We start from the raw sequence: 26,685 nt of genomic DNA on the forward strand, positions 1-26,685 counted from the left end.
TTTTTCATCAATGTCATCACATTTGTGTAATTAGTCCTTCTGTATAATCCTTGGACACTAGGAGATGAATTTATGAAAAATTAAATTGGTTTCGATGGACTAGAGGAGATTTAATTCAGAAGGCCCAAGACTTAAGTCCTTCTCGTCTCTGGACAGAACTGTAGGTTTTTGTAGGTCTTCATTGTGGCCTAAGCCCAGAGTGGGGGTTAGGTATTGCTGTGTAACAGGAGAAATCTCTAACCTAGTATGATTTAAAATGGTGCTTCCTGGGCCTTTCTACAGGACCTATTCAATAAAAATTCAGGTGGTCCTGAATCTGCATTTTCAGCAAATAAACCAGGTGACTCTTAACAGTGAAACTATGGAACCACTACTCTAATGTCACAAAGGGAAAGAGAAAAAGTTGGTTTTTAAACTTTATTCTCTTTTAAGGAGAATAGTTCTAATAAGGCCCTGATTATTATCAGCATTACTAATTTAATATTACATTCCTTTTCTGTTTTTTCTCACAACACTTGCAAAATTATGTGTCTGCCCAACTTTACCTATTTCATAATTAACAAAAGAAATTCCAGTTAGAACAGCTTCCTCCACGATAGAGCCATGCCATTAATACCGAACAATGTCACTTCTCTCCAATAATATGTATTCTAATTTAAATGTAATATTTTAAATTCCCCATTATGTTTAAGTTGCATCAAATTAAGTTAAGCATAAAAGCAACATGCCAAACCAAATCATAGCAGAGGATTTCATGAACAAGCATTGTTAATGACAGAGGCTTTCTGTAATCCATCAAATAACTGAGGTTTAAAAAAAAAAAAAAATTCAGTGTTTATGGGCACATAATTAAATGCCACTTAGAAAGTCCTTAAGAGCCAAGCCATTGGCTTATTTAAATGTAGGCATATTTGAGAGTTTTCATGGTAAGGTCACCACTGGGGAGGTTGTGCTAATTAAACTGAATAGTTTATACAACTGGCTTAACCAGTACCATTAAGGATTTCTAAATGTATTTTATTATGTTATGTACATAATACAATTAGCCATGCTAATGTTATAAATACAACTACAGGCAAGATTAGTTAAAAACTATGCAAAAACCTGAGCATCCTACCTACCTTCACTTCCTATACATTCACAGCATCTATTCTTTCCTTTCAAAACAACCCTTCTACCAGATTCTGCTTTCCACCAGCTCTGATGCCTCCCTGCCACCCATTAAAACAAGCAGCATTGAAGACAGTGCTGGCTCCTATTATATATATTCATCACTGATGGCATTATCGAGACTAAACCTAGATATCAAAGTTCTCTCCAGACGTGCTGCTCATTGGCAAGCACGTTGCTCTTAACCCAGCATGTGAAACCTTTCCCCTCTCAGAAAGTTTGCTGAAGGGAACTGGGAGCCAGAGCACTCTCACCAATAAACAGCCTTACTGCTATTAAGTCTAGCGTACAGATATGACGATGAAGATGTGAAAATGAAACCCTGTTGAGTGACCATTCATTTACAAAGGAGTCACGTTACGTTGAAGTCTGTTTGTGATAAACTTATTGTCTAGACATATTCTGTAGGGTTTTTGTTTTTGTTTTTTGGCCACTACCTACAGCAAACACTTAGAGCAGTAACCATTGGCAGTCTAGAATCCCTGATCTCGAGTCAGGAGTGGTCTTCTGTGCTGCTGCTGAATGACCTGCTCCGGATGTGATTTCTCAGTTGCTCTATGAGTTCAGGATTCTGTTGCTGTATCTGCTGAGCAAACTGCTGTCCCCTGGAAGTGAAAGAGCACAGTGGCATGAATTAGGGAATTCCCAGCCACACAATAACCCATAAAAAAGGACTGCAAAGGATGTGGGTGCTACTCAAAGGGAATTTCTAGAAAGACAAGTTTTAGAATCACAACTGTAGTATCAGCAAATTTACCATTGCCTCCAAATAGCATTATTATTGTAAAAGGCATTGTTCTTTATAAGAAGCAAAATACCCAAGCCAAAAAAGGTCCTGGATTGAGTGTATACACCCCGCTCTACTGCCTAACCACGAATAAACAAAAGGTCCAAAAGTATATGCTTTTATTGTGTATGCTCAAACATATTACAAGGTATTTGCTCCTGTAGTCAAGTGTTAATAGTCTCCTATATGACAGGATGGTACCCCCATGTGGGGATGTGTATAGAAGTCACTGAACAGAACTAATTTTTAAACAGAAATTTAATACGGATTCCTGATGCGTGTCCCTCAATTGGGAGCATTAGACATTGCTATAATTACGCCACTTAAAGATCATCCTAAAAGTGCAATGTTGTGAATGGGGTCACATGGTCATGATTACAAACAGTAAATGATACTTGTGGCTTCGGGTAAAATCTTCAGTGACAGCATCACATAGATTCAAAGAACAGACTATTTTAAGCAACTTGGTTGGAAGTGAAGGAAATGAGGCAATGCAAAGAGTTCCTCTAGTGATGATGTGCACTGAAAAGTGTGGATAAAATTCTGTCCTATTATAGATTGTCTGACCATTGGCATATATGTAAAATTTGATTTTTAAATATATGTGTTTACCTAAGTCAATGCAGATTTTGAGTAGCTACTTGCCTTTAATCTCTGAGTAGTCTGGATTCCTGTCCTTCAGTCTGAAAATTCCAACTTATGAACTCCTTTTAAAGTTAACAACCACTAATACTAACAGTAACTGATAAAATTTCAAAAAGAAAGCCCCTGCCTCCACCAGCTTCTCAGAGGTGAGAGCATCAGCCCGAGGACCAAACTGCTGTGGGTTTGATCCCCGGTCAAGGGCACGTAAGTCTGTTACAAGCTTGATTCCTGGCCCAAGTCATGCTGCATGCAGGAGGCATCTAATCAATGTGTCTCTCTCACATTGGTGTTTCTCTCTCTCCCTCCGCCCTCCCTTCTACTCTCTCTAAAAATCAATGGAAAAATGTCTTAGGGAGAGGATTAAAAATAAAATCCTGATCTCTTCATTTTAGAGCCAAACTATAAAACATAAAATACTTTTTAAAACCATTTCTATTTTAACTACAGAAAAACTGTAAGACCAACACTTTTTTACTATTTCTATTTCCAGTAACACTTACGCTTGGATGAGGCTAGACAGGTCAGTTAGGCCCCCAACTCCAGCAGCAGGTCCCCCAATGGCATTTGTCATCATTCCTGACATTCTAGAGTAGGAAGAGGTATATCACTGGATTGGCATATAGTCTTAACAAGGAGGATACTGGCCAAGGAGAATAATTAAGTATACCCACATCATGTAGAGTAGGGGTGTCGAACTCAATCAGAGAAGGGGCCAAAATCTAAAATCCAGCCTAAATCGCGGGCCGAATGGTTTACTGAACAGTCATAAACTGTCATTGTGATGGAAACGCAGCGGAGTGCAGTGATGACAGCGCGGTGCAGGCCACATTGCAAGGCCTGGCGGGACGGATTTGGCCCGAGGGCCTTGTGTTTGACACATGTGATGTAGAGGGTTAGGCTAAATGTGCGTGACTTTAAGTGCCAATTTCTGGCAGTCTAGGTAGTTTTATCATTTTGGAGCTGATGTGCTCAGATTAGGAGCTTGCAAGAAGAGGGGAGGAAATGTCATATGCTCTTTCTATATACTTACAGCTGTTGAACTTGAGGATTCTGCATTAAACTTGCTGCCTGGAATTCAAAAATGGCATCTCCCATTAAAGACAGTTAATATTTAGGGAATCCTTAACAAAGATTTCTTTTTTTAAAAAAAACAGAAAAATTAAACTATGTGGGTACTAACATTCTGTAGAGTTTTAGTGTGCTATCCAAAGTGAGTGGGAATCTTAAAAAGGCACTTGAAAATGGTGGCATTTAAAATACATTGCAAGATATTAACATGACAACTGCAGAGATTAACAGCAGTATACTTATTACTACTGATCAGATCAACAAAGCCAAATGGAGAAATAGAAACTTGAAAAGTATAAAGCATCTCCTACACTGGAGAGGCTTCCCTTCAAAAGAGTACTGTAAGAGATGTGACCTGATTCCATGGGGTTTAGTAGTTTCCATTCTTATCGTGTTAAGAGTTGTATTTATACACACATACACATTAAAATTACATTTTGAAAGCATAAACAATTTTTTTGCCTCAAATTTTTAGTCAACAATATTCACGTAAATTTTTAATCTAGTCTAAATCTGTGTAGACAATAGTAATTCCAATAGCTGTCTCCCAAAACCCTCTTTTAATCTCTATCAACCTGACCCTGGTTAAGCATGTCACTCGAAGTGTTTTTAAGCCCCACCTTCTGCACCTCCTCTATGACAGTCTCACACCTCACTCCAAGCATTTTGAGGGCTAAACTGAATTGGAAACTAAAATCCATTTTCACATCCTACTACCACAGCATAACCTGAGGCCTAGGTAGGGGTAACAATGCTCAAAAATCTCACAAAACCTATAAAGAAACATACATTTACTGGTTAGGTAGCAAGACCATCTTAAATTTGGCCTCAATCCTGAGACTCAAGAGTTACTGAATTACTTGCAAGTCACTTCAACAAGTATTTCTCTAGTAATAAAAGCAAGTGGTGGCTTTCCCAACACATCATTTAGGATCAGTGATTAAAAGATAACTACTGTTTACAAAGACTTCAACTAACAATTATAAATTACCAATTGCTTCAGACCTACCAATTGTTCAAAAATTTTCTATCTCACTAGGAATGTGCCATCTGTATTTCAATTCAGCTGAAGATGTAGTGGATGCAAGGCATTTTATGAAGGAAACAAAGAAGTATTACTGGCTTCCAAGGGCATAGCGTCTGGTAGACTAGTTCTCAGCCAGAAGTATACAGTCTCCCAAGGAGCTTTATGTACCCAGGTAACGTCCTTGACCCACTAAACCAGGGTTTACACATACCGAACCAGAGCATGTGTATTTTCAAAAGGTCTATAAATAATATTGTTGATTTGAAGGATGGAGTTTATATATGAATTAGAAGCCCGGTGCATGAAATTCATGCATGAGGGGGAGAGGGGTCCCTCAGCCTGGCCTGCACCCTCTCACAATCCGGGACAGCTGGCTCCTAACTGCTTGCCTGCCTGCCTGATAGCCCCTAACCACTTGCCTGCCTGCCTGATCGGCCCTAACTGCCTCTGCCTCAGTCCCTGTTGCCAGGGCTTCATCCAGAAAGATATCCGGAATGTTGTTCAGCTGTCTTGTCTAATTAGCATATTATACTTTTATTATTATAGACTATACTAAAAAGTAAAATTAACTAAATAGAAAGGACGCAGTCTGGTGGAAGGAGAGCATAGGGAACCACAATAACCAAATCCTCAGGCCTCAGTTACTAGATATCTTCCTAGGGCCATTTTCTTGTAAGGGTGGTCTTCAACCTTTTGTAAATTTGCAGATCCCTATGCCAATCTAATGAAAAATATGGTTCTCTCCCTAAAAAAAATGCACAGATCCACATGTACACGAGTTTTTATATACAATTTCGGGGAATCCATTGGTTTCCTAAAGTCTATCCATGGCTTTCTCACAAACAGGTACACAGGCAGGTTAAAAATCTCAGCCATAGCATCATATCAACATCCTGTTACCACCACCGCCGCTGCCACCACCACTACCAAAGCTCCCTTATTTGTTTCTAAAATGTGTTAGAACTACAATATATTGCTTCATGAAAAACAGAGCCAGCAAAGCAGAAAAGAAAATGCACTTACCATACTAATGAAGGCTGGATTATTTATTAAGCTAGTCATGTCAAAGCTAAATCCAGTTCCTGTCTGTAAAAGAATTAAATATGAGGATTATTGTAACCACTGCAATAAACTGTGAATGACAGAAAATATTTCACTCATTCAGCATTAATAACTCACAGGACTGGATACCTCTCTTAACTTCTGTTCTGCTATTTTCAGATTCGACTTATAGGAATCATTTTCAGGGTCAAGATCTAATGCCTTTTGATAACTTGTAACAGCTTCTTCAAATTTATTCATGGCAGTGAGGGCCAGCCTAAAAGTATATGGGTATAAGATACAAGGTTAAATATCAAGATATTGCAAAATAATATGTCTTGGTATTCAACTAGAATCCAAATTACACTTAATTTATTCATTATACTATGGCTCACAGGAGTATCATTAAAATTCCTTCTATTTCCAAGATTCTGTAAGTCTGGACTCTCCATTCTGCTTGCTGACAATCTTGGCTAGCTTATATTGACCATGAAATTAATGCTTAGGAATGGACCTTACCTTCCCCCTTTATATGTGAAATAATTTGTTTTATAAATAATTAATCTGCACATAGATGTTAGCTAACTAACCATCCTGTGGTCATGAAACTCCACGGTATTAAACTCATTTTATGGACTCTGAACTAGATTTGTGCTTCAGAATGCCAACGCTCTTCATATGTCCTAGCAGAGACACTGAGTCACGATAAATATCAATTTTTTATTAAAAAATAAAAATGGGCTGTGGGGCACTCCTGAACAAGACATGTTAGTTGTTACATAGATAAAATTAGCATCCTTTACAACTTAAGACATTACCACAGTCACAGAGTTAGTTATTAAATTTATATTTTCCTCCACCTAGTTAGAATGTATTTATTAGAAAATTTCTTTGATAATGGAGATATAGTATTGAGGTTTTTGTTTGTTTTTAACAAACTAAGTCGGATGGCTTACCTCACAGACTTCCAATCTGGATAAAATACGGTGCCTAACCACAGAAAAATTCTCAGACCCTCATTAGTTTTCTACCAGTCAACCTGAAAGATGCTTTATCAAAGTCCTCAGTTAATCAATAGTCAATAAACTCTTAGATTCCACAATGAAAGAAAGTAAAGTTCTTGAATTTAAGAAAATGTCATTTTACCTGGGGAACACAAGCGATAAATATGCAAAGAAAAGAGTAATAATAAGAGAATGAATAGGGCAGCTGCTCAAAGGCAGTCGCACTAAGAAGATCTGAATGATGAGAAGAAAGCAGGCATATGAAGATCAGGGAGTAGCATGCTAAATAGAAACAGCAGTAGACACAAAGGTCTGGGAACCAAGCCAGCGAGCGAGGTATGCTCCAAGAGCAGGACAAAGGCTGATGAGGAGAGAGCACAGAAAGCCGTGTGGAAAGAGGTGATGTCAGGGAGTAATCAGGTGCCAGATAATATAGGTTTGGAGTCTGGATTTTATTCTAGTTGCAGTGGAGTGACATGATGTGATTTATGCTTTGGAAAGCTCTCTCTAGCTTTTCTGCAGAGGATCAATATGGGGTATTAGTTGGAGGGAGAGGGGAAGGGGGAGGGGAGAAACCAGTTAGGAAGCTGCTGTGGTAGCCTAGGTAAGAGATGGCAATTTGGACTAGTGTTATAAACAAGGTAGCAATCAATGCTTCAATTTAAGATATGTGTATGTGGAAACTAGAATTAACAGGACTTGCTGGTAGATATGTCAAGTATAATAAGAATGAAAGATGACTCCTAGGCTTGACCCAAGCATTGGTAGGTGAATGATGGTAACATTTCTGAGATGGGAAAGACTAAAGAAGGACATAAGAGTCCTGTATGGGACATGTTAAATTTAAAATGCCTATCTATAATAATAAAAGCATAATATGCTAATTAGACTGGAGAGCCAAATGACCTTCCGGACGTCATTCCAGACGTTCTTTGGCAGGGCTGAGGCAGAGGTGTTTAGGGGCGATCAGGAGGCAAGTGAGCAGTCAGGAGCAATGAGGCAGGCAGGCAAGTGGTTAGGGATGATGAGGCAGGCAAGCAGAAGTGGTTAGGGGCAATGAGGCAGGCAGGCAAGTGGATAGGGGCAATCAGGCAGGCAGAGGTGGTTAGGGGCGATTAGGCAGGCAGGTGAGCAGTTAGGGGCAATTAGGCAGGCAGGCAAATGGTTAGGGGCAATCAGGCAGGCAGAGACAGGGCAATCAAGCAGGCAGGCGAGTGGTTAGGGGTGATCGAGCAAGCAGGCGGTCAAGGGGTTAGGAGCCAGTGGTCCAGGATTGCAAGATGGATGTCTAACTGCCAGTTATCCCCTGAGGGGTCCCGAATTGTGAGAAGGTGCAAGCCAGGCTAAGGGAGCTACCCCCTGCAACTCTCTTCCTCATGCATGAATTTTGTGCACTGGGCCTCTAGTTAAACAATAAACAGATGAAAAGAAGTTAATATGATATGGAATTCAGATATTTAACTTAAAATATATAGTAAATTAAGAGATCCATCAACATCTGGAGTTGAAAAAAAATATGGAGTTGATTCTCATTATTCAGAGTAGTTATGCTCTATAAAGTCCCCAAAACACTGTTTTAACAAATACTAAACAATTATTTCTAGGGGAAATACAGGGTTAAGTTCCTGTGAGGTTTTGGTCACAGCATTCTCATCAAATGACCAGTACATAATCTTCTTTTATGTGTGATTCTGCTTAAAGAAACCTTATTTAGTGTATATTATTAATTCATTAGCATCATACTGACAGCCAACAGCATTCACTCATGCCGAACAAAACTTATCTAATGTGTATGTTTTCTGAAAGGCACATTAAAGCCTTCTTGCACTTAAGAACACTAGACAACCCTTCAGTCTATGTTTGGGTCCATGGTAAACTGGGAAATCAACAACAAAAGGCACAAAAATGCAAAAAATATAGCATTAAATAAACTGCAAAAAGAACACTCGTTTACAGCATGAGAATTGAAACAAAAAAGGCACAGTATCACCTTATGCACCTCAGCTGAGACCATGCAACATCGGGTGACTCAAATTTTTTCACTACACTTGGAATGAACACAAAAGCACAGTGACTTGATTTTGGGGTTATCAAACATTTTTTATATACATTTTATTGATTTTTTACGGAGAGGAAGAGAGAGGGATAGAGAGTTAGAAACATCAATGAGAGAGAAACATCGACCAGCTGCCTCCTGCACACTCCCTACTGGGAATGTGCCTGCAACCAATGTACATGCCCTTGACCAGAATCGAACCTGGGACCTTTCAGTCTGAAGACCGATGCTCTTTCTACTGAGCCAAACAGGTTTCAGTGGTTATCAAACATTTTTTAGCAAGTAGGTGAATTCATAAATACAGAACAATCAAATTAATTAATATAGACGTTAAGTGGAATTTAAAGGCAGCAGACAGGATGAAATCAGAAGAGAAAATAGACAACAGCCTCAGAGGAGAGAATGGAGGTGGTAGAAAAGGAAGATGCAGTAAGGGAGACTGGGAAAGAACTTCCAGTAAAGGAAGAGGAAGAAGTCACAGAAGCCTAGAGTATGAGGTGTTTCCAAATAAGTTAATCATGCAATGTATTAAAAGATGGATAGGTGAGGATACAGAACTGCCCTTTGGCCTTAGCACAATATGAACAATTGGTCACCTTGAATAGAGCTCTCTGATGAGTGATATAGAATGAGCTGATGAATAGAGCTCTCTGATGAGTGATATAGAATGAGCTGAAGAGAGCCTGAAAGATGAGGAAGATGAGACAGGAAGTACAGACTGCCATCAGGGGCTTTGTAGAGAAAGGAATTGACAAATGACAGAAACTGTGTGCAAGGATGGCTCCAAAGGAGGATTCTCTGATGATTTCCCATGAAGTCATTATCACTGTTATAGACAGGAAAACTGATGTTGCCAAAGATAAAGCAGATGTTTACAAATGTAAAGCCCTAGAGAAGGTACAAAGTGATGAGATCTAAAGCGTGCATGAAGGCACTAGTCTTAGATAAGAACCCTTCCATTTTCACAGGAGAAAAGGCAGTCTGTGTAGATACAAATGCAGGTAGATCAGTGGATTTGGCAACAGGAAAATGAGCTATTTTTCTTCTAAATGCACCCATTTCCTCAGTGAAGTATAAAGTAATATCATCCACTAAGAGTACCATGGAGGGTGTAGAGGAAATTTGAAGAGAGAAGAGTAAGTGTGAAGCACTCAACTCAAAGTGGTAAGGTGAGCTTAGAAGGAATTATCTATTAGTACTACATGAAGTGAGTCTATTCATTATGGCTATATGATTTTCTCCACCAACCATCCATTCTTCATACAACTAATCTTCTCTCGCCCAAGTCACAGAAACTGCAGTCATTTCCTCATTCAGTGTTATATTTATCTTCTTATTAGTTGAAAAGATGCAATATTAAGCAGGAAATTAAAAATCAAGCCAGTAAGAACAGCATCTCTGACACAACTTGGTGCTACTTTGAACATTCTTCCAGAACTTACCCCATTCTCCCATAGGCCTTGCTGTATTTGGAATCAATTGCAATTGCCTTTTCACAATCCTTTATTGCATCTGTATAGTGACCTAATTTACTCTGAGCAGCAGCCCTAAGGGAAAAGGAAGAGATTTTTTTTGTTATAAGCATCCTTCAAGGCACTAATGTAGATTTTCAGATCCAAATACAACATTTTCCTTGTCTCAATTTATATATCATTCCCAGGAAACATCTAAATCAAACTGTCTTAAGAAAATTCTACAATCAAATGAAAAAAAAATGCAGACACAAAATTCAGAGAAATTATGAAAGTTGCCTTTCACTGTTCGCTTTGCTATAGGAAAAACAAAATATGCAAGCCACACAACCGATCTACTTACTTATTGCCTTTTTAATTTGGCCAAACAGAAAACTGAGAATGCTAGGACATTTGGGATTACTAAGGAGCCACACAGATGACTGACTGCTGTGAATGGCTATTCGGAGTGTTGTGTGTTAAATGATCACTATACTAGAAACATTAAGATCACCGGACAAGTCTAAATTGAAAAACCCAATTTAACCATGTGCCTAAATCTGGCTGTAAATAAGGATGGCAGTGTATTCCATATACTTAGATGGAATATGTATTCCAGAACAAGTAAGGACTTTTTAATCCCTTCCAGTTTATCTCTAGCAGACTTTCTGGAAAAAAGTGTGGGACTTACCAATGTAATGAAGCCCCTCACCAACCCTCCACACAGCTCCTATTAGTTTTTAAAAATTCACAAGTCTATAATTATGCTCAGAAAATTAGGGGAGGGGAATGAGGAAGAAAGTGGAAAAGGGAGAAGGTTAAAAAAGCTCTTTTTTATAGACATATATGAGGAAATAGTGTATCTATACACACACATATATACAACATACTGCCATGTGACTGCTTCACGTTAGAAGTCTTTAAGTTGAGGCAATTCTCCCTTCTAAAATTCACTGAATCAATTCAACTCAAACGTTTAGTGAACATTTACAACATATTAAATCCTGAACTCAAAACCAGATAGATACATAAAAATGAAGAAAATATATCTGTCTTCCTATCTTTCCCTGTTTAATAGAGAAATAGACATGTAAATAAATAATAGTATGAGGAATACAATGGAAGTATCAAAGGAAGAGACAACACAGAAAGGTGTGGTCAACCCTACGCAGAGCTGTCTACTAGAACTCCCATGATAGCAAAGTTCTTTGTCTGTGCTAGCCAGTACAGTAACACCTAGCCACATGTGACTAAAGAGTACTTGAGATAAGCTAGTGCAATTTTATTTTATTAATTTTTACTTTATTACTTTATTAATTTTAATAAATTTAATTTACATTTTAAACATCCACACATGGCTAGGGGCGTAGGGGCATGGTCAGGAGGTTGCCGACAGAGAAATTAAGAAAGCCTTCCCAAGAGAAGCAATCCCTACCAGGGTCTTGAAGGATGACTAGCAGTTGACCAATAAGATAAGGAAGGAAATATTCCAGGCAGAGGAAGGAGTACATAAAAGCATGGAGAGATGTCCTAACATGGTATTTTTTTAGTCAGTAAATTTCATATTACATGTACGTAGAGAATAGAGAGAAGAGTAGCAGGAGAGGAAGAAAAGTAGAGATAATAAAGTTAAAAGAAAAAAGGAGCCCAGATTATAAAAGATCTTATGTATCATGCCAAGGAGCTTAAATTCAATCGTGAAGTTATTTAGAACCAGTGAACCAAGAATTAGATGATTCATTTCACATTTTAGATCCTTTGGACCAGGCGTCTTCAAACTACGGCCCTCGGGCCACATGTGGCCCGCAGAGGAGTCTGATCCGGCCCGCCAGGTTTTTTGGGCAGTGAGCGCAGCCGAGGTGTTACAGTAGGAATTAGTAATTCATATAGTCCGGCCCTCCAGCTCTCTGAGGGACCGTGATCTGGCCCCCACTTTAAAAAGTTTGAGGACCCCTGCCGGGAGTGCAAGTTGAAACTGTAAGCCACTAGCTTAGCAAACATTAAGCACACGGGCTAAGGAGCAGTGGTGCAAAAGGAGGAGGGAACAAATGAGCTGTTGGGGAGGTAAAAGGGAAACAGCAGAAGACGGCTGGCCTCAGACACTGATAATGAAACCAGGACTGAAGCCATAAGAGTCAGACCCAGAAAAAAGAGTTGGTGGAAAAGAGAAGAGGATGACTTTCCATCTTGATAGCTTTAGATCACCAACTGCAAGCTAGGATGAAAGCAGATTTGTGCAGCTCACAAAGGAAAGGCCTCTGAGGCCGGAAAAGGGAATAGAAGTCAGGCTACGTTTGAATCTCTTGTGAGTTGAAGCCAAACATGCCAGTGTCTGAACTGAATAACAATGCGGTCTGGGCTGTCTGCCCCTGCTGTCTGGTTATCAGGGCATAACTAATGGAATTCCAGCAAAACACTACAGTCAAAGTCACCATGTTTTCAGGCAACCTTGCTTTCTTTAGCTTGTTAGAGCAAGAGCATGAATTACTTGCACTCTATTTTTTATGAAAAATTGGGCAGAAAAATCACAGGGTGCCTTACATTTCCCATACTACAGACTAGGGCAAATGTAGGTTTATAGTTGTTTGTATGGAAAATACTACACTAATTAATAAATAATAATACCAGAATAAACTCTTTGTTTTTGGTACAACTGTACACCTACTTTCCCCCCACCCTGAATTTATTATGCATAAATAAATTATACCCAAAACCTGTTCCTACAACTAGGAATTGGATTGTTTCTGAAAGAAAAATATATTGAAAGCCAAGACTATGCTAGGGACTTTATATTACTACTCCTCACAACTATTATCTCTATTTTACAAGAAAATGAGGCTCAAAAAGGTTAAGTGGCTGCCCAAGGTCATGTAGCTAGTAAGTGGCCAAATTGAGATTCAACTCCAAATTTAACAAACCAAGGACAAATCCTAGTGAACCTAATGACTACAAGGTGCTTATGCTCTGTTATATAAAGTTAAGACAGTCATACCAGTAGCACAAGCTGCCATGCTTCTATTCAAATTTAAATTAATTAATTTAAATTTATCTTAACTAAACATTATAAATTTAGTTTCCCAATTGCACTGGCCACATTGTAGGTACTCAAGAGCAACTCTTGGTAGTGGTTACTATATTGGACAATGCAGACAGAGAGCACTGTCATCATTGCAGAAACTTCCATTGGGACTTCAATATTTAAAATAATAATTTAGTGCAGGGAATTCATTCCAGGCTGTGCAGCAATCCAGAGACTACATTAACTGGAAGCCATCACTTCCTATAACAGAGGATGAACGGCAGAGTCCAAAAACCCAACACCACCTGGTGAAAGCTGGGACAGCAGGGATCCTGGGTGGGAGCCATACGTGGGGATGAGAAGCAGCCCCCACTGGATAAACACCCTGATGTCAAGGGAGGGGAAGAAATACCACCATGTCTCCCTTCCTTCTGCCCTCCAGGTCCTGCCAGCACCTCCCATAGTGAATCCAGCCCAAACTCAGGGAACTACGGAGCCTGAAAAAGGCAGCCAATAGGAGTGGGGCCTCTGTTTAAAGGGCAGAACAGGAAAGAAGGAAGTAAGTGGAAGGGCACTCAGGTAAGGTGAGGCACTGGTGCGAAAAGATCATCTAGACTAAAAAGTAAACCACAAATGACCAACATGTGAAAAATGTCCAACCTCAGCAACAATGAAATATAAAATTAGAACAATTATCATGAAAATAGCAACCAAGGTGTAGTAAAAACATGTACACTCATACAACCCTAGGTGAGGAAATTAATTTTCAGAATATTTCCAAGGAACTTGGAATAACTTCGTAATTTGCATCAACAATTTTTCAATGTTTATATTGTCAGACCTGAGTGAATTTTCAAGGATTAAATCCAAAGTCTAAAAAAAATAATAATAATCATTTTAGAAAGATGTTCATTGCAGCTTTATACTATCGGGGGACAGGAAAGAACCACAATGTCTCCCAGTAGGTCAACCATTAAGTAAATTGAGGTACATTATTCCAAAAGAACACAATGTTTGCCACCACAATGATAAAAAAGATGAAGAGGTAATAATACACTAATTTATATCAACTTAAATAATGTTTATGATGGATTTCAATAAAAGAACATGTTTATGATATGCCTAGTGAATGAAGCTGACTCTAAAATTGATAGCACTTACGCCAAACAAAATATGCCGAAAGGTTAGTAACAGAGGTTGCTTTAATGGTAAGTGTATGCATTTGGGGGTTTATTGTTTTCCTTCTTTATCCATAAATTTTATAGCTTTCCTTCAGAGCTATTAATGCAAGTGCTTTAGAGCTGTAAGCCTGTCACAGTTGTGCCAGTTTACCTGTTGCAGTAATAAACCGCATTATTTGGATCCAGTTCTATTGCCTGTGTGTAACAATCCACTGCAGCAGTATAGTTTTCTTCTTTCATGTGGTTATTGCCTAAAAGAAAGTAATCGGTAGGCATAGTAAGACAATATACCGGGAAATGTAAAGTCTGAAAGGTAATTTTAATCATATAATAGAAACTCCAATAACATGAAGGCGATCAACATATTTCAGCAACATATGAGATAAATTTTATATTGTACAATGGAGTTGATATTCCTTAGCCTTCAGGGTGTTTGAATGATTTCAACAATGTGGAGTCTTAATAAAAATAAGGTTTGTATATCTTATAAAATTCAGGCTTCCATAAGTGAGTAAATGCAACCATTATGATTACCTCATGGCAAAATTTAATCTATTCCCGCCTTCTCTATCTTCATCTCTTCCCTTCCTTTTAGAGCCACCACATCTTAATGCAGCACCCTCCTCAACTGTCACCTCAGTCTAGACCTGGCCTTTCGCTCCTTCCCTGTCAAACGACCATCTGCTGAGCAGCCAAGCCCTCACCACTGCTGCGTGGGTAAGCGACAAAGCTTATCATGCTAATATGTTACTGGCAAATAATATTTTTGTATGCTATCTCTTCCAGACACAGATTCTTTTGAAAAGGAGCTTATTAGACATTAATTTCTAGAAAGACAACATTTCAGATACATGGCTAGCCCACAGGGTACTGATTTTCAGGAAGAATGTCTGCAGATACACCAGGAATAATTTAGCTAGGTTAACAATGGGATTTCTTGTGGATATCTTTTGTATGCCATTAAAGGGGAAAAAAGATCTGATTCTTAAAAAATTAAAAACTGTAAAACATTAGAATTAGGAGAGAGGATTTACATCCCCAAAGGCTCTATTATTCCTCCAGCTGTCTCTTAACCGGAAGCTCTCCTATTAGGTTTGTTTTTTAATAGATCGTTAGCTAATTAATGGGAGAAGGAGGAGTAGATTTTTGTTTATTTTTTTGTTTTTGTTTTTTGCAGGAACAGAACTAGGAAGATTAAATTAAATGCAGGTAGGCAAAAGCACGTAAAATCATAAAAATTTACTGCAAATTAAGAGTCAGAAATGAATACAAAGAGTAGCTGTTAACGGGTGCACAGTTTCTTTATAATTATGGTGATGGCTACACAACTCTGTGAATCTGCTAGAAACTATATGCTTTAAAGGAGTAAATTACAATGGTATGTGAATTATAGCTCAATAAGGCTTTTCTTTAGTTAAGGAAATTAATTTTCTCCCCACACCCAAAAACAAATGAATATAATGCTTTTAAATCAACTAAGAAGAATACATAGCTTTTATGATTAAGCAAGACATTGACTACATTAGCTGAGGTACTTAAAGAAATTTTCTTCTTCCATGTAAAAGATTTACATTTTCTGAGTTATTTGGATTTCCTTATTGTCATTAGAACTCTTTGTCTTGGGATGGTGTTTTATTATCATTACATTATTATTATTATTATTAAAACCTATTGTATGTATTTTCCTCTAAACCACCTCAAATGTATAGATACTATTATATATATATATATATATATATATATATATATATATATATACACACACACACACACACACACACACACATACACACACACACACACACACACACACACACACACACTGAGTGGCCAGATTATTATGAACTCTGAACACATAATAATCTGGCCACTCAGTGTGTGTGTGTGTGTGTGTGTGTGTGTGTGTGTGTGTATTAGACGCCCGGTGCATGAATTTGTGCATGGGTGGGGTCCAGCCAGCCTGACCAGGGGGAGGGAACATGGGCAGTTGGCCGGCCTGCCTGCTGGTAGAACTCCTGGTCAAGGGGGCAATTTGCATATTAGCCTTTTAGTATATAGGATATATACTGAGTGGCCAGATTATTATGCATACAAAGATCATAATAACCTGGCCACTCAGTGTATATAGACTACATATATAAATACATTTATACATATTGACGAAAAAACTTCAAGTTACAAAATATTTAATATGCAAAACTTAAGACACAAATGATCAATTCTGTGAAGATAAATATAACTAAACATTGCACAGCACTTTATAGTTACATGGTACTCTCCTATAAAATTGTCTCCTTTAATTGTCAAAATAACCCTATCAGATGTGCCAATATTTCTGTGAGTGGCAGGGAACAACAACAAAGAACTCTTCTTAATTTCATCAGCTCTCTCTGTCGCTCTTCAGAAGCAAAGCACACAAAAAATATTGGAAAGCAATCTTTCTGGAAGGTACTAATTGGCTAGAAGAAAAATTTCAAAGAACTCAAAAACACTAAATATATACAAAAGTTAAAATAATACTGACAATTATTCCATCTCTTTGATTAAGCATAAAGAAGAACTTGGGATCCTAGAGTATACACAGACAGTTACAAGTGATGACCCTTAAGTTATCTGTTCTGCAAGTTTAATACACAACAGGTCTGGTTCTCTTGAAACAAGCCACAATCTGTTCTATACTTTTAGGTTTCTTCTCTATTGCTTCCATTTCTCTTTCACAGTATAAGCCAGGCTCTCATCCATTGATGGAGTCACATAATCCAGAGTTTCAGAAAATTTTACCTAGTAAATGATTTTTCTATGAAATATTTACCTTCATCTTTTAATTGGTCAGCTTTTCCCACATCTCCAGGTACTGAGTTTGAGAGAGGTTGAATGTCATTCTGAAATTATTAAAAATTTAATATACTTCCACTTAGCTACATTAGTAGTCATCCAATAGAACTGTAAGTAATGTAATAATGCATTACCCATTTCACAGTAAATCATCTTTAATTTCACATCATAAAGTCTAACACCTAAATGATAATGTTAGCAAGAACAGGGGAAAGCCTTTACTTCTATTGGGAGAAAGAATATGTGGAATTTTTCTAGAAGATAATGGGCAACTGTGAACTGAAATTTTGTTTTTTAATTGCTTTCCCTATGCCCAGAAATCCTACTTCATGGATATAAAATGGAATCAGTATATGAAAAATAGGAATAGAAATATGTTCAAGGGATTGCTTATATTAGTGAAGATTTTGAAATATAATGTTTAATATCCTAAGAGATATCTTAGTAAGCCAAATTCACAGTTTACCAACAAAAGAATTTATTATAAGATCCTATTACACACACACACATATACACAGTATAAAAAACAAAGTCTGGAAGGGTACACACAAAAAGTTAACAGTTGTAATATTTGGAGATAAAAGTTTCAGTCTCTTCTTTATGTCTTTCCATATTGTCCAATTTTTTAAAAACAATGAGTATATATTAATTTTACCATAAGATAAAACAGTATAAAATCTGTCTGTTTTTAGCACCTACTATCATCCTCAAACTCCCTTTGCATTAAAAAGATTTAAAGCAAAGGCACTTATGAGCTAAATGAAAATTTACAAATATCTTAAGTGAGATTGGAAACACATGCATTTTCCATTTTTAAATGATCTTCAGCTTCTCACCCCAGTTCCCATTCTGTACTGAAGATTGAGCACAGAGCTAGAAAAACAAAAGTTTATGAGGCACCAAAATGTAATGAAAAAATGGGACATCACTGTGGGCCTCAAACTCACTAAACTTAAACTTTTTCAGACAATCTGATGGCCCATGTTTCCTGAAGAGGCCAGAAACCAGACATGCAAACAGTTGTGGGGAGGAGGAATCGGAAAAACTGGGTTTCAATCATAGCTTTGCACATTGACACTAACCCTTTCCCCTGTTTTATTTTATTTATTATTTTACTTTTCCCTGTTTTAAAGAGCCCATCAATGGCTAGACTTGATTACATCTGTTTCAAAATGATAATTCCATTTCTGATGAATCTGTTTCTACGTGGTTACTTCCTAAACATTAAACCTTTTGTTTTTAACTTATAACCCATGTTTTAGGAGAATGTCAATTCAGATGTCAGAAATCTAAAAATGCTCTGGCACTGTAAAGGACTTAAAAAGTCTACTAAAGGGGGGGGGGCATTGGTATATGTACAAAAATAATAATTTAATAAAAATATATATTAAAAAAAGTCTACTAAAATATTTTAAATATAAAAGGAGGCGAGAGGATGAGAGTTACTACGATTTTGAAAATCTAAAGCACATGAAAAGAATTATGCTTTAGGTCACAAGTCCTATCCATGTGGACTGTCTTATACCCCAAAAAAAATTAGTTACTTCTAGGCCTGACCCCTATATGTGAACAAATCCCACGTAATTCTGTCATCGAACTTAACTCAGACACTAATGAGAAGACCATGGCAGCTTACCTTGCAGAAGGAATTTGTGAATATTTCTGTCAGAGGCTGTGAAACTGCTAGATGTGTATCTTCTGGGCTGATCTTAAAAACTGTCTCCAAGCACTGAATTGCAACTTGAGACAAATTTTAACAGTGGGGGGAAAAAAGAAATTAGCAACTTAAAAAAGAAAACCTTTTTTTCCTTTTCTTTTCTTTTTTGGTAGAAATCTGCACTCTATTGCCATCTGTGGTAATTCAGCTTTATGATCACAGAACATAAGGAAAATGGTTGAGCTGAATAGAAATTTCTGTTTATAGACCAGCAATTGAGGGAAGACAACTTGATTTCTTATTCCTCACTTAAGAAAACTGTTACTTAGAATATAATTCTCAATACATCGATTACATCATATTTTGTTGAAGCAAGTCATTATCTACTTTTGGTTTGGGGTACGGACTGGGTGGAGAGACATGGTGGGCACCATTACTAGAAAGGAAGTCTTTGTTGTATGACAAGACACCTTAAATAACATTTGTAAAGGATGTGGACTTAATGCTGTGGGCAAATGCAGAGCTATTAGTGAATTTAGTTAGGAGAACAACATAACTGGATTTGTGTTCAGAACTGATGTCTGGTAAGGAAGGCTGAGAATGGATTAGAGACGGAAGGACGCTCCGAGAAAAAATGAAAGCAGAAAACCAGTGGGTTCCCACTTCAATGGTCTAAACCACATGTGTCAAACACAAGGCCCGCGGGCCAAATCCGTCGCCCCAGGCCTTGCAATGTGGCCCGCACGGCGCTGTCATCACTGCACTCCGCTGCGTTTCCATCACAATGACAGTTTATGACTGTTCAGTAAACCATTCGGCCCACGATTTAGGCTGGATTTTAGATTTTGGCCCCTTCTCTGATTGAGTTTGACACCCCTAGTCTAAACAATCCAGGGGCCTGAACTAGGGCAATCACAGTGAAGAAAGCAGATCCTGTCCTCTCTACAAGCACCCATTGAGGGGAATGGAGGCAGATTCTTATCTTTCTAGTGCTCTTGTTTAAAAGGAATGCTCTCCTGGCTTACCACAATAAGAATGTGGCCAAAATGCCAAGTGTACTTCCAGACAGAGTGGAACAGATTCACTTAGATTTGTGCATGACTTTTAAATGATACATTATGTATTAACTGTGGTCCTGAGAAAATTATCTATCAAGAAAAAAACATTATTACTTTTACCATCCACGGAAACAATTCTCCTTAGAAAAGGGATTCAATAAGCAAGTTATAAGTTACCGAGTACAAAATGTCAACGTGTCTTTTAGGTAGAAAATACTAGTAATTGACTGTTTACCTATCCCTCAATCCCTCCCCCCCCTTTTTTTTACTTCTGCCAAGCAGTTATTCTTTTTGTTTGTTTGTTTGTTTTAAAGAGAGAGGAAAGGAGAGAGAGAAAGAGACATCGATTTGTTATTTGTACATTCATGGGGTGATTCTTGTATGTGCCCGAAATGGGGATGGAACCCACAACCTTGGCATATTGGGACCACATTCTAACCAACTGAGCTACTTGGCCAGGACCCAAGCAGTTGTTCTTACACTTCAGCTGTACTTGCACTAAAAACATTGGGCCATGCCCTAGCCTGTTTGGCTCAGTGATTAGAACATCAGCCCACAGACCAAAGGGTCTTGGGTTAGATTCCCAGTCAAGGACACATGTCTGGGTTGCAGGTTCAGGCTCTGGCCCCAGTCAAGGCACATGCGAGAGGGAACCCATCGATGTGTCTCTCTCACATTGATATGTCTCTCTCTCTTCCTGTTTCTTGTGGTCATGAATTTGAAGTGGGACCAGTCAACAAGGTTGTATTTTGCTCCACTGATATACATTCACATGGATATGGGAAAGAGTAGATGAAGAACTGGATTTAAACAAGGTTGGGTTTTGCAAGGAAGGGAGGGATATACAAGAGTGTGATTATAATGATCAACTATGGAATTTAGATTAGGCAAGAAGAGGGGTGTGAAAAGGTAAGAGGTCAAGAGATCGGAGGCCTTGGTAAGGTGGAAGAATTGTTTGGGGATGGATTCAGGAGGGAGTGAGCTGGCAAGACAAGCAGTAGGGGTCAATGAAATGAGTAAGGTAGAGATTATGGAGGGAACACCACGGTAATAACAAAGTTTAGGGAAGAGTTTCTCAGTCTTGGCACTACTGACATTTTGGACAAGATCATTCTTTGTTGTCAGAGGCCATCCTGTGCATTGTAGCAGCACCCATGGCCTCTATCCGCTCAGTGCCGGTAATACCAGCTCCGCAGGCGTGACAGTAAAAAATATCTCCAGACATTGTAAAATCACCCTGAGTTGAGAACTACTGGTCTAGGGTCTGACCAAGGGAGTGAGTGGTTGAAATCAAATCACTGGAGGAAGGAAGGTCAAGAAACTGAGAGCCAAGGGAACTGTAAGAACCAGCTGTGAGTAGATTGCACCTGCCAAGAATTAAGACAGTAGGGCTAGAGAGAGTGACAGTGAGCAGGAGCCACAACCCTCAAAGCACGAAGCAGTTGTCAGTAGATGGCAACCATCAGAAGGAGTGGGAGACACACGAAGGAGAAGTCTCGGGGCCAATAATGCACCAGCTCACTGTGGTGGTAAAGCTGGTTCCAGAACTTCAGCTTCTTTTCTAAGGCTTTTTTTTAAATGTCTAGAAGGTGGGCAGACATCTCCACATGATTTCATGTTCCATAAAATTAGACTCACGGAGTCAAAAATAGGGGTTGGTCAAAAACAATTGGCACCATTTCTGGGTGCCACATATAAGAAACAGCTGAAGGCACATCATTTTGGCTGAACACCATTCTAAAAATAGGATACAACATCTTGCTGTTCTGTGTGTGTGTTTTTAGACTGAATTCTCCTTCTGGCCCTTAAAAGTATGATATTGCCTTTGATTGGAGAAGAAACATCTTTTATGAAATGACTGCATTTACCTGTTTGCTACAGAGCAGCCATAATCACCACCCTCCTTAGGTAACCAGTCACCTTCCCTCCATATGCTCTTAGCCAACCTTACTATTACATGGACGGATTGCAATGTTCTCCAACGGAGCCACCCGCCTCCTTCACTGCCACCTGGAAAAACATCATCCCCCCGACTGCAAGCAGTTTTAGAGCAAAGGCCCCGTTTTCATCCCCACCTCCTAAAGGCATATTCACAAGGGAAGTGCTTGTTAAAATTAATAGAGGTGTCTGTCCCCTTTACAGGAGAAACAGCTTCCAGATGGGAAATTCAAGCTGTACTGTGATTGATGTTCTCCCCAATGCACTGTCTCGTTGTAATAATTAAGTCTCTAGGCCATCAGGAAGCTGGGCTCACAGGCCCTCCACAAGCCCATGTGCAGAGTTCTGCCTTGTTATGGCTATACTGGATGTACATTTACAACGGAGAAACACGAAGCAGAACAGATGCTGTCAGGGAAGCACGTGATGCTATCCATCACGCAAGTCCTGCTCAACTTAACAGATGCGCGACTCTAGCATTTAAAGCTCACATAGAACAAGGGTGCAATCCTCTCATAACAAGTCCCCAAACAGGAAGTTGTGAGAGCATAATAGTGACATGATTGTTAGACTTTTACATGGTGCCTTCATAATGACGAAGGCATTTCCATATATTGATTCTTAACTGAATGCTTTCCTATTAAGAAGAAGATACAACAAGATCTTGAGAGGAAGAACCGGGATTTAAATCTCAGCTCTGTTACACGTCAGCTGTGCCCTGTTACTTAACCTGGCTTCATTTACTTATCTGTTAACTGGGGATAATACTAACTTAGCAGTCACTGTGAAGAAAAATTCCCTACAGTAGGAACAGCATAGTTTCTGACATGTAATAGCTATTCAGTAACTAAACAAGAGTCCTCTTGGTAATTAAAACAAACAACGCAAACCTCAGAGAATGGAAACTCATGATAACCTTATAGTTAGGTCTCTCTTCTAGAAAGCTAGCAAACTATTTTGATTTTGTTATAATAGGTCACAAAGCCAGCTATTTTAGTTCTTACTTACAAATATGATACAAATGAATATAAAAATAGGTGCCTACCTTCCAAACTTTCCTGTTCATCCGAAGTATAAGCATCCATCTGACTTTGTTCCCGTAAGAAACGAATAACGGCATACACGAGGTGCTTGATAGATGACATTTTTTTAAGTTCCAATACTTTCCTTTGATAAGAAAAAGGAAAACACTGAACTAAGATATTTTAAAGAACCAGTCAGACAGATTATAGATGACAAAGCTTATAAATTACACTGAAAGTAAAAAAAGCAAAAACTAAAATCTGTATCACCTTCACTCCTTTCTATGTTTAAAGAGTCAGGTGTTCCTACGTTCATGCATTATATATTTTCGTTATATCTTGTAAAAGCATAAACCTTGCAAAAGTGAAGTTTTTTTTTTCTTTCCTCAAAACATGTATAACATAAGCTTTGACTCTCCCTGAATTCCTCACTGTATCTTAACAAATGGTACAGAGAGATGTAAGGATTGGGGTAGAGCTACAGGGTAGAAATCCCCCAAAGGCCTCAGGACTAAATTGAAGGTTTCATACTGCTGACTCAGAAGCTGATCCATCCTAAGCATTTTCCTCTATTTCGTGAGGTTTTTAAATGTACACATAATTTACACTCTGCCTTACTTGTGTAGGCTGGGGCAGTTATTTAATGAAGTATATTCACGAGAGGTTTCCCATCACTTGAGTGTCGTTCTTAATAAAAATGGCATTCGTTATCTAATCACCAGACGTGTCAGGAAATCATTACCCACGTCGATAGCTACTAATAGCCGACCAGTGCTCTCGTGGACAAGCTGGAAGCTCTGGGTCACGTTCATTCACATGGAATACTATCGCCTCCAAACAGTGGCGCAGGGCCAGCCGGCCTTCGCGGCTTATGTCCACCAAATCGCACCGTCCATCTGCTCCCAGGTCCCTAATTCACAGCCAGGGTGTGGTACCCACACCGCTAGGCTGTTTATTACATGCGTGTGCTTGTTTTTAAAAGCGAGCCCCGCCTCTAGGCCAATGGGTTGCAAGTACAAAAAGAAAAGAAAAGAAAAAAAAGGCCCCCAGGGCAGAAGATGAGAAGAGAATGAGGGAAAACAGGGGCGCAGAGGGGAATGGAAATGTCTAGCCTCTCCCGGGCTTCTCCTTATCCTCCCTGGAGCACAGGGACCTCCTCCCTTCTCCCTCCGGTACCCGGGCCTGCCTCCGGCCTGACCGATATTGCGGGGTGCGCGGCGCAGGCCCCGTCTGGGCGGCGGGAGATGCACCCCCATTTCCCCCCACCCCCCACCCCCCGCCCCAGACTGCAGCCCCTTACCTGGGAGAGGATGCCACAGAGGATGCCGGAGAGGATGCCGGAGAGGATGCCAGGCGGCGGCAGCGGGCCCGCGGGGGTGTCCGTCTGCGAGTCCGTCCGCCCCCCAGTCCTCAGGGCCGGAGCCCGGCTCCCGATCGCAGCTCCGCGCGCGGTGGCCCCCACTGCCCCGCCGCCCCCGAGCCCCCCGGGATGCGCGCTCCGCGGCGAGCCGCCGGTCTGGCCAGCTCCGCCCCGGGGGCGGCGCCGCAGGACGCGCGGGGCGGGGCGGGGCCGGCGCGGGGCGGCCGCACGTGGGAGGGCTCGGCCGGACCCGCCGCCGCCGCCGCCGCCGCTGCCGTTTCCCCTCCGCTAGGCCGCCTCTGGCCCGGCGCCCCGCCTCTCCGCCCCGCACCGAGGACGCCGCCGCCGCCGCCCTGCGCGCCCATGATCGCCCGGTGCCTCTGGGCGGTGCGAGGCCTCCACAGGTACCCCCGCGCGGTGGCCGTGGCCGTGGCCGTGGCCGTGGCCGTGGCCGTGGCCGTGGGCAGGGCGGGGGCTGGTGCCCCGGCCCCGAGCGCCCCGGCCCGGCGCGTCCCGACCTCACACCCGGGGTAGCGCGCTCCGGGAGCCTCCCTCCGCCCCGGGGACACCTGGCGCGGGAGGTGAGGCCACCTTCCCTCCGCCGCGCCCCCGGGAGGCCGTGCGGGCCCCTTTGTCTGCAGCCGCCTCGGCTGCAGTGGCAGGCGGCCCCGGCCCCCAGTGATGAGGGGGTGAGCTGGTGCGGAGGAGAAAACCATTTCACTTTCGCCCGCACCCAGCCCTGCAGACCCGGCTTTGAAAGTGCCGCAGCTGCAGACCAGGAAGAGCGATTTTCATTTGCCCCCCCCCCCCCCCCCCACACACACACACACACTTAGCATGCACATCATGCAACGTCCACACAGGATGAAACAGCTGTGGTTTTGCTGGTTTCCGTGCATGCTAATTAATATCCTTTTTATTTCCCTCTTCCCCCCGCCCCCTAAAATCATTGGGCCTCTGGCCGGGGCACATGGACTTGGTTGGCTCCAAATGGAGGAGATGATTGCTTGGACACGGTGTGGGGCAGCCTCGGGCTGCGGTGTTTTGGATCGCTTCCTAGCTCCCTCACCCCACCCCTCTGCAGCAGACCGGTAGCAGCGTGGTAAGAGAATGAAATTGTTTGCACGGGTGCGCTGGATGGAGTGGTTTTCAGAAACAATGTCCTACCCCCTCCATTCCCACATCTATCGTTGAACTGTAAGTCTGAATGAAGGTCCAACAGAAAAAAAGGAAATTTGTGTTTCTTGATTCTTCCTAAAACGCCTTGGAACATATCAGTGTTGAAGGCTTTTAACCGTTTGCTACTGTACATTGCCACTCATCTGTGTGTTGCTTAGTCCTTAGGGTTAGGGTGCATCTGGGGACAATAATAATTTAAAAGATGAATTTGACCATAGTTCAGGCTGTCCTTGTAGTCTGCAGGCTGCAAGTGGTAGAGCTGCAAATAAAGCTATACCAACAGAGGAAGATATTCCCATAATGCAGTGTGAGAAGAGAAAATAAATTTCATGTAAGACCGTGGTTTTCAAACTTCTTAGTCTCAAAACTCCTTTACCTCTCAAAAATTACTCAGGGACCTAAGAGCTTTTTGTGTGAGTTGTGTCTTTCCATTTTTACCATATTAGAAATGAAAACAGGGATATTTTTCAAGTATGCATGAGTAAATAACATTATTAATAAAAGTAACTATTTTCCAAAACATGTTTCTTTCTCTCTTTCTCACTATCTCTTTCCATCCTTCCACCCTCCCTCCCTTCCACTCACCAAAAATCAATGAAAAAAAATATCTTTGGGTGAGGATTAACAACAAATTATTTTTTTTTACCTTTTAATCATTTTTTAATTCACAATTTATTGGCGTTAAGTACATTCGCGTTGTTTTGTAACCATTACTATTTTGTTTTTCCTGAGCTGTTTCAGCATCCCAAACTGAAACTATACCCATTAAACAGTAACTTCTCATTATCCCGGCTCCCAGTTCTCGGTAACCACTATGTTTTTTTGTCTATGAATTTGACTATTTTAGGTACCTCTTACAATATTTGTTTATTTGTGACTGACTTAATTCACATAGATTAATGTTTTTTTAAGGTTCACCCCTATTTTAGTATTCATCAGAATTCCCTTCCTTTTTAACACTGAGTAATATTACACTTAATGGACAATTCACATTTTGTTTGTCCATTCATCTGTCCCTGGCCAGTTGGGTTGTTACCCCCTTTTGGCCATTTTGAATAATGCTGCCATGATCCTTGGTGTGTGCATATCTGTTTGAGTCTGTTTTCAATCCCTTGGGATCTATACCTCGGTGTAGAATTACTGGATCATATGTTAATTCTATGTTTAATCTTTTGAGGAGCCACACT

General features: G+C 40.3%; 2 protein-coding genes across 6 annotated transcripts in view; one reads left to right on the plus strand and one right to left on the minus strand.

The window, feature by feature from the left end:
* SGTB (small glutamine rich tetratricopeptide repeat co-chaperone beta) lies at positions 1–24,392 on the minus strand. 3 transcript variants are annotated; one of them, XM_045571226.1, is made up of 11 exons: positions 24,260–24,392; positions 22,983–23,104; positions 18,921–19,024; positions 17,262–17,331; positions 14,601–14,700; positions 10,241–10,345; positions 5,889–6,015; positions 5,721–5,783; positions 3,633–3,670; positions 3,103–3,186; positions 1–1,775 (listed from the first exon to the last, which is right to left on the minus strand). In XM_045571226.1, the coding sequence occupies exons 2-11, from the start codon at positions 23,080–23,082 to the stop codon at positions 1,664–1,666; spliced, it is 903 nt and encodes a 300-aa protein (XP_045427182.1). In that variant the 5' UTR covers positions 23,083–23,104; positions 24,260–24,392; the 3' UTR covers positions 1–1,663. The 3 variants fall into 3 exon arrangements, with proteins under 3 accessions (XP_045427182.1, XP_045427181.1, XP_036265303.1); XM_045571225.1 differs by having other exon boundaries at positions 5,877–6,015; XM_036409410.2 differs by having other exon boundaries at positions 5,877–6,015; positions 22,983–23,105; positions 24,293–24,382.
* Positions 24,393–24,433: 41 nt separating this feature from the next.
* NLN (neurolysin) overlaps positions 24,434–26,685 on the plus strand; it is a 70,755-nt gene continuing 68,503 nt past the window's right edge. Inside the window, exon 1 of one of the 3 annotated variants that reach the window (XM_036409408.2) lies at positions 24,434–24,723. In XM_036409408.2, the coding sequence (XP_036265301.2) occupies positions 24,449–24,723 (275 nt within the window). In that variant the 5' untranslated portion in view covers positions 24,434–24,448. Of the gene's footprint in view, positions 24,724–25,400; positions 25,517–26,685 lie in introns of those variants that run through there. The other 2 variants (XM_045571223.1, XM_045571224.1) reach the window with 2 other exon arrangements.

The sequence above is a fragment of the Pipistrellus kuhlii genome, unplaced genomic scaffold (assembly GCF_014108245.1).
Source record: "Pipistrellus kuhlii isolate mPipKuh1 unplaced genomic scaffold, mPipKuh1.p scaffold_m20_p_4, whole genome shotgun sequence".
In the NCBI taxonomy this organism is placed as follows: Eukaryota; Metazoa; Chordata; class Mammalia; order Chiroptera; family Vespertilionidae; genus Pipistrellus; species Pipistrellus kuhlii.

Coding starts and splice junctions, on each gene's coding strand:
- SGTB (XM_045571225.1), bottom strand. CDS start 23,082: ATGTCATCTATCAAGCACCTCGTGTATGCCGTTATTCGTTTCTTACGG. Junction 19,025..22,982: donor TGAACAGGAAAGTTTGGAAG/GTAGGCACCTAT, acceptor ATTTGTCTCAAG/TTGCAATTCAGTGCTTGGAG. Junction 10,346..14,600: donor GCGGTTTATTACTGCAACAG/GTAAACTGGCAC, acceptor CTTTTCCCTTAG/GGCTGCTGCTCAGAGTAAAT.